The following is a 17836-nucleotide window of genomic DNA, read 5'->3' as shown; positions in this document are numbered from 1 at the left end:
TATTTGGAATGCGGAGGAGTAACGCAGAGACGTCAAATAGGCACTGGTAGAGACCTGTCTGTCATAGCATACTCCTCTTTATGGTCTATTTGACTCTAAATGGACGATAATTTACTAAATGAACATCATGCTGTATTGAAGAAGACTTGAAACTAGAGATTAAGACCATAAACTCATGTTTACTGAGGTAATAAATCAAGAGAGAAGTAGAGTCATTTTCTCATAGACTTCTATACAACCAGAGGAGTCGCCCCCTGATGGACACTAGAGAGAATGCAAGTTTTAAGACACTTCTGCATTGGCTTCACTCTGCAGAACCAGAGGTTGCTACCTGGTAATAACTTAATTAACAGTCAGAACCAGCTGTGCATTGAGAAAGTAGAGAAGAAGAAAATGTGGGCGTTCCTTTAGAGCATGGCAGGAACGCCCTGTCCACAGCTGCCACCAGAATCTGGCAAAACAAAAGTGGTCAGTTGTAGGCTTTTACTTTGAAGGCAGATCGTGCGTCTTCCTGTAATTTTGCGCATTAACGGTCGTCATTGACGCGTCAGGCTGGGACCCACCGGATTGATCTGTTTCCATATGACCGGGCTTTCATTCACAAGGGATCCCCAGACATCCTGCAGTCTCTCTGTGGAACAAGTACTGAACCTTGACAGAGAGACAAAGAAAAGAAATAAAAGAGAGAGAGAGAGAAGAGAGAGAGAGAGAGAGAGAGAGAGAGAGAGAGAGAGAGACCCAGACAGAGAGAGAGAGAGAGAGAGAGAGGGAGACAGAGAGAGAGGGGGGGAGAGAGAGGGGGGGGAGAGAGAGAGAGAGAGAGAGAGAGAGAGAGAGAGAGAGAGAGAGAGAGAGAGAGAGAGAGAGGCCAAATGAAAGAGAGTTATCAGCGGCAGAAGGAGAGGGGAGCGCAGACACGGGGAGGATTTTTTAAATGTCCTTTTTATGCTTCTCGGATCATAAACGCGTGAGGACTTTATAAACATGCACCTACTGGGAATATCTCTTTTACTGGCATATCTTCTCTACACTAACCTCGCCAGCGAATTCAGCCACAGCGACTACGATGATTACTACGAGCAGGAGCAGATGGACGAGCCGGTAAGTCTGAGAGCATGGAGGAGGTGGAGTGAAGTGGAGCTCGCTGCCTCTGCCTGTCTGAACGCTCACAGCACCAACATGTGATTCTGCCACAAAGGGGGTCCAGGGACCACCAGGGTCCATCATGTGGCTTCAGAAAGGTTCGGGACCACATAGTGTAAAAGAAGTGACCTTGTTGTTGGAGTAATGCAATATGAGGGACAGCTGATTTTTGTCTCATAGTGGTAGCGGCATTGAGGGACTCTTGATGGAGGTATTTCATGTTGTACAGGTCTTTCTCTTAAATTAGGCTAGTGTGGGTGTGCAACTCAATGGGCTGCCAGGGACCTGGTATGGAGTCCATCACAGCAAGGTGAAGTAAAAGTGAAGATGTGGGTGAAGGAGAGCCCTTTATCCCGTTACAGAGGACTGATGAGGGATGTTCTGCAGACAGATTTCACCTTATGGTTTAACCCACCTAACTTAACCGACCTTTACAGACTGCATTCAATTCTAAAATCCAGACATTCACTGATCACTTTGTTAAACGTATTGAAGTTCAGTTCACAGAGCATGTGAAGCTGTTATCAACAGAGCGTGTGCTCGACACACTGGAGGTGTGTGTGTTAAACAGGTGCCCCGTTCTTATAGAAGTGCACTAAATCACTGCACTACACCTACATACACACACCTGTGTGTCATCAGTGTGTAAACTCTGCAGCTGCAGGGAATACAGCATTTGTACGCATCCACATGGTCTAGACCTGCTCCATATGAAAAGTGCCCTGATGTAACTTCTGTTATGATTTGCAGCAATACAAACACATTGAATTGAATTGTTATGTAAATTAGATTTAAAATGTTTTACCAAAAAATGTCCCTTTATCCCGAGTAAATGTGCCCGTACCACTGGGCCGTGTACTTTTTCCTTTGAACAACAACCAATATGACCACAAAGGTGGCTATGCTATTTACAGGCTTTTATGGAATGGTTATTTTCCATTTGTCAAGTCTTATAATACCAGTTGGATTGATACACTATTGAAACTACTTTTCTTTAACAGCAGATTTGCTATAGAATGAGAGAGGAAGGGAAACGGGGGGGATTAGGAAAGAGTGTTTTCACATTAGCCAGAGAAAAGAACCAATGAAGGCAGGTGACAGGGGTCAAGTGTGTGTGTGTGTGTGTGTGTGTGTTTGTGCTGGGGGGATAAGTGTTAAGCAGTAACATGCAGCCATTTGATCACAGCAGACTCTTAATTGGGATGATTTTTTTTCCCCCTCCGCTCCTGTCCTCCACCTTTAAAGCCCTCACTGTGAGGAGTTCAAGTAACAAGGGATAGCAGCTTTGGAGATAATGCAGTGGTAGGAATGAGGCTTTCAAAAAACGTTTAATTGGCTTACCACACTTGAATTGATGGTTTCATGCTGGAAATGAGTGGTTCAGTTGGTTTTCTTCAGATCAGTGCAGAAAAGCTCTCAGTTTGAAGACAAAGCCATCTCTAGCCTTCCTTTCGGATTGATGATGCAATTAAAAGCAGGAATTGACAAGTGATGTTTGACAGCACATGATTTAGCATATTAGCCATTTTATTGCTCCTAAATATCTTCTCTCTACTATTTAAGGTTCTAGAGCTTAATGTCCCTCTTTCATTATTGGCGTTGTTTATGATTTAATTGAATGGGTTGAAGACAGTTTTGAGTATTGAAACAGACAAAGTTTAAAGGGAAACAACACCAATTTTAAAGATCAGTCTATTTCCAGGTGTTTGGAAGTGTGATTGCATTTAAACAAAGTAGTATAAAGCCTTTAGTGGCTCTAGAGGGAGCTGTGTGAAGTCTGATAAATGTCTTCAAGTGATGTCACTTGAGTCAGCGTTGTTTTGGGGTTGAGGCTACAAGTTATAAAGGTAAAGAAACATGGAGCTAATCACTGCTGCAGGCTACATTAGCTGCTACCACTGACTGTATATAAGAAGTGGATGTAGTCATCATGACGTCACCATTTGGTTTGTGGACTGACGTTTTGAAGACTTGAGTTTGGCGATTTTGCCGTCGCCATCTTGGATTATGGCTGTCACCATGTCGTTGTTTTTTGCAACCTATGAACAGAAGTTACCATATTTTTTGAATGCGGAGGAGTAATGTAGAGACACCGTATACGTCTCTGGTAAAGAAAGACCTGTCAATCACAGTAGCCCCGCCCTAAAGCATACCCTGTTTTATGGACTGTTTGACTCTAAATGGACCATCATTTACTAAATGAACATCATGCTGTATTGAAGAAGACTTGAAACTAGAGATTGAGACCATAAACTCATGTTTACAATTTTTACTGAGGTAATAAATCAAGAGAGAAGTAGAGTCATTTTCTCACAGACTTCTATACAACCAGAGAATGCAAGTTTTAAGACGCTTTTGCATTGGCCTCATTTGGCAGAACTGGAGGTTGCTGCCTGGTTGCTTCTAGCATATAACACACCCGCATCTAAGACTCAACTGGCAGTGGTTAAGTTGCATTGTGGGTAATGTAGGCCACTAGGGGTTGATAGTATAAATAAGCTGCAGTGAACTCTGAGAGGAGCTGGGAGGAGCTCTGTGTGTGGCTGCCCTGTCATTGAAATATGTGGACAGTAGACACAGCTTGTAGCCAACGATGATTTTCCTTCTTAACGAGTATGATATTGACACATTTTACTTGTATGATACTCATGCTCGGAAACTAATAGTTTCGCACTGGATAATCCTTTCATTGGAGTTTTCAGCTCAACTCTACTAACAGCATTTCAAAACCTTTATATTGTGTAATGGATATTACAGCCTCTAGGGGCTGCTGGTGTCAAATGTTAATATATTGCAAAATGAATCAGGGCTACACTGGGTGTTTATGTGCAGTTTACAATCCTCAAGAAATCAGAGTAGCTTGACTCCAAAAATGTCTGTATGAGTTCAGGCTTGGAAGTACCCATGTTCGTGTTGGGACTGAAGGTACTGTATGTATTATGTTACACATCAGTACATACAATACACTACAGATCTGCATGGTTCAGCCTAGATCCTCCTTGACTCATTTTTGACTTACTACACTTGGCTTGTTATGGAGGAAAAACAACCTCCCCAATGAAACTAGTTCAGTGCCATTTGTCTTCATAATGTTCTTGGTTGCTCTTTGTCTTTTACCTTTTCCTCCATGTTTTTATTGGCTTTCCATTGGCTCTAGTTTTCCTGTTGCGCTGCAGGATCTGCTCCAGAATATTTTTTGCTTCATTGCTTTGGGGTTTCTGAGTAAGCCCTATCGACCTAACGATCTTGCAACAAATAGTATTTTGAAATGTTAGTTGGAAATAATAGAAATTCCTGCCTCCAGTACCAGATGACTGCGTATTTACCACACATGGCAATACAATGAATGCCTAAAACTTTATTCAAACACAACAAAGTACTTAAATACTAAAGAGGACTGGCACTGGTAAGGCATCTGCAAAATCTCCACTGCCAACGTTTTTCATTTGTTTTCATTGTCCACATCGGATACTACAGCAATGTTGAAGTTATGGTTCTGTTTAGGCAACCCAAATCACATGGTACAAGGTCAGGTAAAGATTGTGCTTGGCAAAACATTGAAAAGTCAATGTTGACTTGAAGCAGAAGACAGAACACACAAACCATGAACGTGTTTTGTACACTTAACCATTCACCCCAACATCCTCTGTAGAATGTGTTGCCCTGGTAGTGAAGGGTTCAACTACAACCTGCATTGGGATCAAATGTAGCCTGTTAATCATATCAGACATCATTTGTAGGAGTCAACTTGTTATATTGTTGTGTTTTAACTTGCATTAATTGATTTTTGGCCAGGTGGTGGCAGCCAACAAGCAGCTGCCCACTATATACCAACCTGTTCTTACTGCCAACTCGTCAAAAACCGGTGTTTCTGATTTAAACCTATTTACCCACATTAGCCTCTCAGAGCAACTGACAAAGTATAAAGTGTGCGATAGTCTGCTTAGGGTGGGTGGGAGTGCTGATGGATGGATCAAACAAACACAGGACTTTCACCCAGGAAACCACTGTTCTTCCCCGCAAGCACGGGTCTGTGGCCAGCATGAGTTCGACCTTGACCCTTCCTATGTGCATTTGGAGATGTATTTCGAGCCACCTGGTGTATGTGAGTCTAATAGTCCCTCTCTTTGAACTCTGTTTTGGTCTCAACAACTCCTGGAGGAAATGTTTAACTGCTAAATGCTCCTTTATGTTCAACAGCTAGTCACTACATGCGTTTGGCCTTCTGTGGAGGACAGATAGTGGACAGTGGCATTATAAAAGCTTTGTTGCTGGAAACAGTGGCCTGCTGCAGGTATAGGGTTGATGAGAGTGGTGAGACTGAACCAAACGTATGTAATCTGTAGATGACCCTTAACTCTGTAGACAGATGGATGTGGTTAAATACCCGTCACAATGCCAGCATATCGCTCTCGCTCTCTGTGGGCTGATGTTGCTCCATCGTTCTTACTTCATCATGATGAAGATGACTAGGAATAGAGCAACTCTCTCTCTCTCTCTCTCTCTCTCTCTCTCTCTCTCTCTCTCTCTCTCTCTCTCTCTCTCTCTCTCTCTCTCTCTCTCTCTCTCTCTCTCTCTCTCTCTCTCTCTTTGGCCTTTATCCTGACCCAGTCACCACATAATCTCTCATCTCAGTTTCTATTTATTCACTACCCAACTGCTTCCCCCCCTGTCTGTCTCCGTCTCTCTGTCTCTCTCTCTCTCTCTCTCTCGCTCTCCCTTTCTGTCTATATCTCTCGCCCATATTTCACAACCCCCTGGAGTCTGCAGAAGAATGTAGTGTGTAATTAGTAGAGCTGTGAAAAATAACGCGTTAACACGTTATGATTAAATTACAGGATTAATTCGTTATTTTTTTTTAACGCATTTAACGTATGAGCAGAATGAGCTTCCAATATACCCACAATTGACCGTTCGCCCCCTTAGTTACTGTTGCTACGTCGACAAAACTCCAAGGACTGTCAACCCAAAAGCATGGCGAGGACGGGGACCAGCGCTATATCTGTCAGTGTCAGTGATACTTTTTGGAGTAATATCTCCGCGATATTCTCCGGATCTAGGCAAAAGGGACTGCAATATGCAGTGGAAGGATATATCCAAAACATTAAGATCACGAAGGTGACACAACAATAATCGAAGCAAAAGCATACAGGTCTCAATCAAAAAATCTCTAATGCAGTCAGACGTTAGCTGCTATCCAAACAAACACATGTAACAGACTGTCTCATGTTTGTCCTTTCTGGTGTTGAAGATATGTCCCATCAGCGTTGCCGTAGAGAGGGGGCAATTCCCGCCTCTAGGAAAAGGGGCATAAACGTAAACGGGAAGATGTTATCGTTTCACCGTAGCACTACCAGCCTAAAGTACCATCTCCACGCGACGCATGCGTTGGTCGGTGAGGGGAGTTTAAGTGGAATGCGCCAAACCACCCTCACTGAACAACGTAGTTCCCTCACTAAGTCTGCCTGTGACAAGTTGACTAGCACAGTTGCCAAATGGATTGCAAAAAGCTGTAGACCGATTAATATTGTTGAGGACGAGGTGAAGTTTTGCAAGTGGCAACAGGGGACTCGAGCATCAAAGCACCGCAAAGACGCACAATAATGACAAAAATCGGTAATATGTGATTAATCATGATTAATCCACAGAAACCTGTGATTAATTTGATTAAAATGTGTAATCATTTCACAGCCCTAGTAATTAGCAATCATTCCAAAGGAATTTTCTGTGATTTCTCTGTGGACCGTCCAGCTCAGTCTCACTGTTCCGCCTGAGTGTTGAGATACGTGTCCATCTGATCTAAATAATAAACCATGTTAACTATAAATATCACAAAGTCCCTCCAGATTCAAAAAAGGGGAGACACAGTGAGCTTCTGTGGAGCATCTGTTTGCCCTCCTTATAGTTGCTGGTTCAAAAGAAAATCTAACAGATCCAGGTAGCTATTCAAAAAGCCTTTGAAAACATGGACATGTATAGTGAGAGACAAAGGCTTTGGTTTGGTCAGTTTTAATGAACTATATAGAATGTAAGAGAAAGAAATAAACAGAACGTTGAATACAGGAAGTTTACACTTTCTAGAATACGCTCATGCGTGTCACATTTAAAGGATGAGCATCTTCACCAATATAAACACAACATTGACACATTATCGCTTGAAGTTGCTCCACTGTGTTCACCAGCCCTCACATCTCTAACTTTAAAGTTTTAAACTTTTTGTCATATACATATACACATACACGAAATATGATCTCTGCATTTAACCCATCCCTAGCTTATAGGGAGCAGTGGGCTGCTGAGAAGCGCCCGGGGAGCAGTTAGGGGTTCAGTGTCTTGCTCAGGGACACTTCAACACATGACACGTCAACCGTGCAGTTACCGGACAACCCTCTTAACCCAGTGTACCATGACTGCCCCTTCCATTTGCTGCTAGGCAGGTAGAAAACAGCTGCCTGCTGCAGCAGGTAATGGTGGAAATGTTTGATGAGTGCTGCTGCCCCAGTTATGGAAGGTAGCATGGACATTAGCTGACACCAGAATCAGTAATGAGGAAATGTTTAGATCTTTTATACTCAGTGCAGGTCTGTAGGAGGCCGTGCATAAACATCTCACGTCTACAGCATGGTTTCATGCATGTCTGCTCATCCGCGTCAGTGTAGCAGGAACCCGCCGCAAAGGACCCCTGTGAAGGTGTGTGTCTGGTGGTGTCTTGTCACTACTATCATTACATTACATTACATTACAGTCATTTAGCAGACGCTTTTATCCAAAGCGACCTACAATTCAGATTCTATCACATTCATACACGTATAGGCACAGCTACGGGAGCAATTTTCATGTGAGCGAGCTGAGACCGAGGTGGGGTTAAAGGGAACACGAGTGCTCTATGGGCCCCATGGATGTGGAAGATCTGCTTCATTTTGAACTGGCTGAATGAAAATATGCAGGTTAACTTGGTGGTAGATTAACATTGGTGGCGAAACATTGTCACCATGGTAGCTTTCGAGACTTGTAAAATCCTGTCTCATAGTATTCATAAACAATTGTTTTGGCATCTGATAATTTATTTCTATCTAAGGCAAAGCTTTGACCGTTGCCATGGTAATCAACGTCCAAATCAGTATTCAGTGCATCGTTTGTTTATTATTATATTTACAATATCCAAAAAATCCCAATAGCCCATGAAATTATAAATAGTAATCCAACAATATTCATTATGCATCATCCTTTATTATTATGAATTATTTTCAGACTGATAGTGCTCAGGTCTTTTATTCTATATGTTGGCATCATTTATGTATTCATTTGTTTATAGGCCCACATATGATCAAACTATTTTTTATGGGCTATTGCTTTAATTTATTTAATGTGTTTTTGTTCAATAAAAATGAAACCCTTGGAGTCAGATTTCTGTCTTATTGTCCCTTTATTAATAACAAAGTAAAGTACATTCAGTGGAGTGGGCTTCAGTCTCTAAGATATGGACTTAAACCTCTTGAACCCTGAGCCTTTTTTTAGGCCTCTTCTCGAAAATTGTAACCCATAGAAAAGAGACTACAATTCTGTAACTACAAGGTCTATTTTAAAAATGTTGATGCTTGAATAACACTAGGGATTGTGAGATTTGATGAGATGAGTAAATATTGTGTATATGTTACTGGTTAATAGTAGCTGAAGACTGAACACAGCAAACAGGGGAAATTCCCAGGTTCGCCTGAAGAAAAAGCACTGTAATTTATTAAATGAGGCCCTGGCTAGCCTAAAATTATTCCCAATTCATAGCACTAAGGGTGCAGACATACTCACTTAGCAGACAAACACATTTTTCATACTGAATAATTTGGGATTTCACCGTTTTCGCCCTGAAAACCGACTCACGGTATGATAGAGTTCTAATATTTGGCAGTTTGAGAGTTGTGCTTGCTGTCGCTTGTTGGCTGTAACTCCTGAACGCTTTCACGGAGAGAAGTTTGGATGGTATGGCTAAAATCTGTGTGAAGTGCTAGTGCTCTTAGCTGTGTGATATGCTAGGGGAGACGCTATGGCCATGGTTTTTGAAGCATTCTCTGAGTTGTTGGCTCGCCGTCTGTGGCGTCAAATACATGATATTGTGGCGGATCTTCTTAGTTAGTTAGTAGAATAGTTTATAATTGTGTTTGGAGTGTGTAAAATGGTTTACATGATGAAGTTAAGGAGACTTTTTTGCGAAAAATATTATTTATTTTATTTATTTCTTTATGAAAAGTCCATTCTACGACATTCGGAACCGAGCCTCGGAACCGAACGGAGACCTTTTGGGCTCGCTCGGGTCCAAGAGGTTTTAAGTACCTTCTTGTCCTCACTGTCACAGGAGAGATCAGAGAAGCTTGAGTTCATTTATTTTAGTCTGGATGGAGTAATAAAAGCTTCTTTGTAGATTTGTTTTTCAACATTTCAAAGGAACATTACTTCCTTGATTTTCTTAAATTGTGACCAAATCTCAAAATAAATGCCCAGATCACTTTTGGAGGTTTAACACTCCCCTCATTGTGTTCACATGTTGACTACTGTATTGTTTCTGCAGTCCGTCTCTATCATTTCCTCACGCTGCACCCATTTGCTGTAACAATACATGTCCTATCTGGATGGAAATGTTTTCTCTTGGGCAGTTTGGGAGATTATGATATTGTGTATCTGTCCAGTTACAATAAGTATGTGTGTGAGTTTTCTTCCCATACCCCAGTAGGGGGGCGGGGGGGGGCAGTTGTTGGGCCTTATGTATTCATGTCTTGAAAGACTTTTCCCTGCATGGACCAGGGTTTAACTTGACTTCCGGGGACATTTCACCCTCCAAACAGGCTCTGGTCTGGGGTTAGTACTTCCTGAAAGTACAGGAACTTTCAGGGTGGGATTTGCAGGGTTGACCGTCACTGATTGGTAACACACACACAGTGTGATCAAACACTCGATTGTTAAACAAACACACAGCCATGATGAATTTTTTACTCGAAAACACACACACACACACACACACACACACACACACACACACACACACACACACACACACACACACACACACACACACACACACACACACACACACAGCATCGCTCTAAACTAACCCTTCATTCATAAAAACTAGGAAGTACTCCAGTATCGATTTAGGACCACTTTAGGATGAGGGGAGAGAACTTCTCTTTGCTTGATAACATCAAAGTAAAGTTAGGCTTTACTGTCACTTTCCCACTCATTTTAAAAAGAAACAGAAAGGGAGAGTGAGATTGTGCGAGCGAGCTGAGAGAGAGAACGGTAGAAGAGAGACACACTGGCAGTGCTACGAATGAAATAAAAGTTATTTTCTGATTGTTTCACAGCCGTTACGTTCTAAAGCACAAATGTCAATAAATCACTCAACAGAGTATTCACTGCGGAGACAGACACTGCATTTCATTTGTTACGTCGTGCAGCAGTAAATGTCACAGTGGGATAAGACAAAGGTTTATCTTTAGTTTTTTCAACGTGTTTGTCAGATGAAAGTGACAGGTACACTGAACTGCATGCTGCAATGAGTTAACCACTGTGACCACCAGCAGCCCTCGTCCCATGTCCTGTTGCTTTTTCATACGTCAGCAGACTAATCTGCCTAATCTTCGCATGTCTTTAGAACGCTATGGAAATGCAAACAATGGGCTGAAGGAACCTTTTAGTTCCTCTAAAAGTAGTCATGGGACTCAAATTACCAGGATGTTCTTGGTGGAAACGCGGCTAAAGTGCGTATCCGAGTTTTTGCACACAAAAAGATGAATTTCCTGTCATGAGTTTGGTCATGAACACCAACACAGTCCTATTTGTTCATTTGTCTATATAGTCCTCAATAGGTCCAGGACATTGTTACCTGCTACTTCGCTATTCCCTTCTTAATTTTGTTCTCAAAGTTCACCAGATTGATGCATTTCACTTTAGAATGTACATACAACATTGTACAACATTTAAGGTGAAAATATACATCACAGGAATAAAAAAGTTACAGTTTTTTCAATTTTGGTGTAGCCCTAATTCCTAATTCTCACTATGCATTCAGAAAGCTCTACACAATGACAAACTCTCTTTATAGTGAGTAGTGAGTGGTTCGGACACAGCCATGGTCTGACCTCTACAGAAGTGTGTGTGTGTGTATCTGTAATCACTGGAGATAGAAACCAGGTGCATGAGATTACTCACGTGTGCTGGTTATGTCCAGACCTCACACACACACACACACACACACACATAATATTAATTTAATCTTCATTTTGAAGCTGTCAGGACTCCTTCTGTGTTCTGAGCCAAAAACAACCCGAGTGACTCTCAGCAGCTAATCAGTCAGAGAGGGATGGTAAAGGAAGAGCAAAGCCTCAGTAATACAACAGAAAGATTAGATAAGACTTTACAGGTCTACCTTATAAAGTGTCATGCTGAGCTATTAATGAATAAGTATTAACTAAAAATATATCAGTAAGCAGAGTTGATATTTGATGTCTATCCTCCGACCTCGTCATTTTCTGTAATAACATTCCCATAGCGTCTCATTCTGCTGTTGGTGTTTTCTATTTTGTGGATCTGATTTTAGATCGGGTCTGACTGTCCTCAGGTCTACATCACTTCAGATCTCTCCTTTTGATATTGAAGTCCTCCACACTGTGGGTCGACGTGTTTCAGATCGGGTCTAACATGTTGGACCTGTGAAGACCTTTAGTCAAGGTGTGCCTCTCCATCCTAAGCTGGGTAGCTGCATGCTACTGGCTCTCTATGAAGCCACCTCAGAGTTCTGTTTCTAGGACTGGACCATATGACCTAGAAATAAAATCTTTTCACAACACACCCCCTTTACGACTTTAATAAATTTTTTCCCTCCTTAATAACAAACAAGGTCTAAACAAGACACATTATTCATTTAAATGATTTTTTTAACAATAAAAATTATTAAAAAAGACAAACAAACAATTCTTCCGCTGTTGTGATTTATAAAGTGTTGATCCCTGGATGGATGGATGACTAAATGTGATTTCTGTTTGACTTTGAATGCTGGTGTGACCAGGCCTTAAGGGTACTCTACACCAGACATTCACAAAGACTGGGAAGTGATAATAAATACAAAACAGCATATCTTGTAGTTTGTATGTTAGTTTTCATCATGCTTTGGACAACCTTTTTGCACACTATTTTGAATGTTCATCACAGAGCACATCACATTTTTCTTTATGTACACTCTATGCTATTTATGTTGTGGTGGGAGGTAATGGAAACCTGCTAATCACATCATGTGTGACCATGTTGCTGCAAACGTTTTACATACCTCTGGTTTTGCCTTCATGATAGACAGTTTTCCTTTTATGTGCAAAGCAGCCCACAGAATTTCCACATGGTCTTTTATATCTGCAGTACACCTTTGAGCCACATGAGAAAGCCTGGATGCTCGTATTGCTCTGATAACTCTAACCTACTTATAACATTGAATCTCATATGAAAGGCGAGCGTACATTTGAATAAAGATGGTCAGGAAAGTTCATTTACTTATAAATTCGCCCTTCTCATGATTCATAGATGAGGCCTTTTCTGTATTGTGTTCTGCACTGCTCTCATACAGTGGTCACAGCTACTGTTAGCACTGTTAGCGCTGTTAGCACCGTTAGCTGCAAGCCGCTGGCTCAGCAGTCGCCAAGTGGAGAGCCGTGTGGAGGCATTGGATATGCTCTGAATTTCACAGTTAGCACCTTTAAGAGTCCACTTTTTTGGCTGATACCACGTCCATCAGCAGTGCTGTTTGTGTAGAGGACAAAATGTCCAGAGCAGACAAGATGAGCCAGGTCTCCATCAGGATGAAGACTTTAGGATTGTTCCATTTCTTTTGGATAACCCAAAAACAAATGTAACAATGTTCCTAATGTAATCTTAACATCCTTCACGGGACTGAAACATTGATTAAACAAAATTAAGCTAATGAAACCTGATAGTCATCCTCCTCCTCCCTCCCTTCTCTCTTTCTTTCCCATTCTGTCCTCTCCTCCCTTCCTGACCTCCCTCCATCTGTCTGCATCTAAAAAACGTATTGTTATAAAGAAATACAAAATATCAGTGGGGAATGTTCTGTTTTATTTAAACCTATCTGGACCTTATGTATATAAAAAGTAGAAATGTCTATTCCTAGTTGTACTCCTCCATCAATGCAAGTGTATTATATTTCTATACGGATTCTTCTTAAAGCAACCTTTAATACCTTCTGTGAGAATCAGGGCTGTGAACTCGTTTTAACGCAGGGCTTTTTGACTCTTGATGCTCTTTGAACTCAAAGTATGTGAGCACTCATTCAGGGTTGTGACATCTGAAGGTTAACCTGGTGCTGTCGGACCCTCACAGAGTGACCTGCAGACCTCACCAGTTGACACTGTGTTTAGGCTGCTTGGGTCTCAATGGGAGGGGGTTGGATGGGAGCGTGAATGGGAGTGAATTGAAGGTGAAAGCGGGTCAATGGGGGTAGAATGCATAATGAAGTGAGATTGTCACAGCCGAGAGGCCAAGAGGCTTTCTTCTAAAAACATGCAGTCTAGCAATTTGTTCTACTGAGGACACGGCGCACTATCCAGCTCTGCAGATCCCTTACAAATACCTTGAGGTTATATATATTTACATAAATATATTATTATCTGTCATGGTGACCCTCACAGGAGGTCATACAAGTTAAGATTGATGTATGGGCCACAGATTTTATAAGTCAGGTCTGCTCCTGTCATGTGGTCCTCCTTATATGCATTCTGTTGAGAATAGAAAACTCTCCATACAAGCACAGAGGATCACTTTGTGGTGTTTGCTCTGACTTTGCCACTGATCAAACATTCAGGTAAACCACCTCTACTACCACACATAAGCTGCTGTCCTCAGCATGTAGCATGTAGCAGATTCACTGATTCACACATAAGTTCAGCATTTTAGCTGCTTTCCTTCATTTGGCATTCTTTAATTATTATGGGTGATACTCACATATTGTTGCTGTAAGGATCTAATCAGGACGGCTTTTCCACTATTATTATTATTATCATTTTTAAACTTTTGTCTGTTTATATGATTTTAGTGAAATCAGAGGATGACATCGCTCAGCAAATGTTTTCTGTAAAATATTTTCACATTCTTTGCCAGATCTAGTTTTAAAAACCTTCAAGAAGTTTCCGTGGCAGCAAGCAGCAGAGCAGAGTGGTCCTTCTGCTTCTATTGTGGTGACATTGCAGGTGAACTACACCTTTAAACCGCTGCTAGGACGAGTGTGAAAACACACAGCGATGGAACAACCTGTTGTCCGCTTTGTATCATACAGATGCTCCTCGGTGTCAGACATCAAGGGCTGTGACTATGACTGGCAATAAGAAGTGGTAGTCATCGTGACGTCACCAACTGGTTTGGACTGCCGTTATGAAGCACTTGAGTTCGGTGATTTTGCTATCGCCATCTTGAATACGGCTGTCGCCATCTTGAATGCGGAGGAGTGACATAGAGGCGGCGTATACAGGCTCTGGTGGCGGCAGTGACCTGTCAAACCCTAAAGCATCTCCTGCTTTATGGTCTGTTTGACTCTAAATGGACCATCATTTACTAAATGAACATCATGCTGTATTGAAGAAGACTTGAAACTAGAGATTGAGACCATAAACTCATGTTTACAATGTTTACTGAGGTAATAAATCAAGAGAGTAGAGTCATTTTCTCATAGACTTCTATACAACCGGAGGAGTCGCCCCCTGATGGATATTAGAGAGAATGAATTGTAAGACACTTCCGCATTGGCTTCAGTCTACAGAACCGAAGGAATGAGAAGGGGCTGCACATCCTGCTTATTGGCCGGGGTTTACGCCCCCACATGGGGCTCAAAGGCTCTCTGCTCACCCCCAGAAATGTCCCAAACACAGCCAAAGAAGAAGAACAGAGAAACTCCAGGCGGAGGGCAGGCTCTCTGCAGACACAGACACCACCACACACTTCTAGTGGGTCAAATGTGATCACAGAGATTATTCTGTATGAGTTTATACATTGTTTTTAAAGAAAATGCTGCATAGTATCACACCTTTAATGTAACTCGCTCCACCTGCGTTTGAGAAGTCAAAATTCCATCCATGAGAAGGGTGTATTCTCTTTTCTTTTAGTTGTGTCTTTATCTTCCATCTCTAGTCCCTCTCACTTCAGACACGAGGAAGAGATACATGATGGAGGAATCAAGGAAATATGATTTAGTGAAATGAGACGTCAGATGTCAGTTCATGGTGACGGTGGCACAGCTGGATCAGCTGTCAGCAACTTGCTGTAGCAGCTTATTGCCTTGTTCTCCTATAAGACAAAAACACATTATGACATATCACCCTTTTACTAACCCTTAAAAGTAACTGACAAGCAGCCAGATGTGCAGCAAACCTCTTTTGTGCACAGATCAGTCAAACTTTGAATGATTTAGTAGTGTGTACACCACATGCTCACACAACCCATCTCTGAGGCACTGCAAGTCATCACGGACCATGTCAATGAGTGGGATTTACTGAAGTTTGAGAACATTAAAGTTATCAGCTTTTGTAGGATGAGGCCATGAAATGGTCAAATCATCAAACACCAGCAACACAATACCTTTTTTCATTCCTTTGAAAACTCGGTTTAAAAAAATCTTTCCCTTATTTTGACTTCTTTCTATGTTCAGAATATCTGTTACCACTTCAAGTAAAACATGTCCTTCTCTTCTTGTTTGGAATTCTACTACTTTTCTTATTATAGAGGCATTTTTTACCAACCCGTTGTCACTCCCAACTCGTAGACCGAGGCACCCTTTAGTGTCTGTGTGAGCTGCACAACTAACTCCAGTGTGATGAGGAGCATCTGAGCCGGTGGCTGAGCTAGTCAGGTGACTAGGACAGGTGTGAAAGTCTGAGGGCATCTGGTGGATGGATGGAGGATGGCAAGTCTACAGAGTAGAGATGCATGGGAAGTGGGAATGTGACTGAAAGGAGGGACAGAGAGGCAAAGGTTGGGACATTTGTTCCTTTGTTTTCTTCTCTCTCCATGCAGTTCATCTTTTGTTTGTGATACTGACACCTAGACCACTTTTTTCAATTCGGATTCGATTCCGATACTTGAATTTAGATATCTGCCGATAACACTATAATTCTGATATCGGAGCTCTTTTTGCATACAATTTAAATTACATTGCAAATTTGTATTAAATTGAAATGTATTCCAAAGCAATTTATTTGAACTGTATATTTAGTAGACTTCACATACAAACAGGTGTATGAGTGCAAATTGCTATGGCAACTGAAAGTGTTGCACTAATCAAGTGCACTGCAAGTAAAAAGTAATGAGAGAATTTCATAGAGGTGTGCCAAATGTACCAGGTCAAAGGTCAGATTGTGTCGGACGTTGAATAGAGGAAGTGATGAGAGGTTGCTATGGTTACCATGCAGAATAAAAAATCTGATCGAAAAGTGTTACATATCAATAATAACTACTAGTCTAGCCTGATCTATTTTAATTGTATTCTAATCTAATCTAATGTAGTATAGTCTAGTCTCATCTTTAGTCTAATCTAGTCTGGTCTAATCTAATCTAGTTCAATCTAATCTAGTTTAATCTAGTCCAGTTTAGTCTAATCTAGTCTAAACTAGTTTTATCTAGTCTGGTCTAATCTAATTCAATCTAATCTAGTTTAATCTAGTCTAGTTTAGTCTAAACTAGTTTTATCTAGTCTAGTCTAATCTAATCTAGTTCAATCTAGTTTAATCTAGTCTAATCTATTGGGTGTTTCTTCACTACATCTTGCTCTGACGTAAAAATCAAGGTTTATTAGAATTAGTATAATTTGTTTTCTATTTTTTTATGGCGTAGCAGATGCTCTCTCTCTCTCTCTTTTCATGTGTGTGTGTGTCTGTTCTATGCCCTCTTAAACAGCTGGTTAAACACTCAGATTCTGCCTCACAAAAAAAGGTTTGAATCAATAGGCAGTTCAAATTTAAATGTGATTAAAACTGAGTGTTGTGTGTGTGTGTGTGTGTGTATATGGATGTGTGGACATCTATTGTAAGCCCATACCTCTACACTTAAACCTGCATCTGTGTGTGTCTGTATTTGATCAGACATCATTCTTGTCTCGGTCAGAGTCCTCTCACTGACCAGCTACCAGCAACTGTCTTCTAATCACCTGCTTTGGGGGATCTAATCAGGAAGTATAATGCAGCCTTTGCCAGTGAGATACAACTTATTTTTCTTCAGCCTATAATTGTTCTGTGGCATCTGTCTTGGGGTGGCTGTAGCAGGTCGTCCTTTAAAAGGTTGGAGCTTCAATCCTGGAATGTTGAAGGGTCCTTGAGCAAAACACTGAACCCCAAGTAGCCCCACTGCTGCTAAATGCTAGGGTTAAATCCAGAGGTTAAGTCCATATTGTGTTAAATTACACATGTATGTGACAATTCTAATTAAGTTCATGTAAGTTTACATTTTGGCTAATTGGCACCATTGAAAGTAAAAACACATAATGCATCTGCAAAACAATGTAGTAATGCTGACTCAAATAATTGAATACTGGACACAAGTATCCAGGTTCCAATCAGATGTCAAGTTGCCTAGCAAGTCTCATGAAAAATAGCAACAGGAAAATGGCCACAGAAAGCGTGGACGAGAGCGACACAGCTGTACAGGTTGTTGT

The 17836-nt window shown here is 41.3% G+C and overlaps 1 protein-coding gene across 1 annotated transcript in view; it reads left to right on the top strand.

The window, feature by feature from the left end:
* Positions 1–916: 916 nt before the first annotated feature.
* The window catches only part of vegfc (vascular endothelial growth factor c), a 60014-nt gene continuing 43094 nt past the window's right edge, over positions 917–17836 (top strand). The window contains exon 1 of the mRNA XM_079160402.1: positions 917–1101. Coding sequence (XP_079016528.1) covers positions 985–1101 — 117 coding nt within the window. The 5' untranslated portion in view covers positions 917–984. The remainder of the gene's footprint in view (positions 1102–17836) is intronic.

This window comes from Pholis gunnellus (assembly GCF_910591455.1).
Source record: "Pholis gunnellus genome assembly, chromosome: 5".
NCBI classification, from domain to species: Eukaryota; Metazoa; Chordata; class Actinopteri; order Perciformes; family Pholidae; genus Pholis; species Pholis gunnellus.
This window is presented reverse-complemented; position numbering and strand designations above follow the sequence as displayed.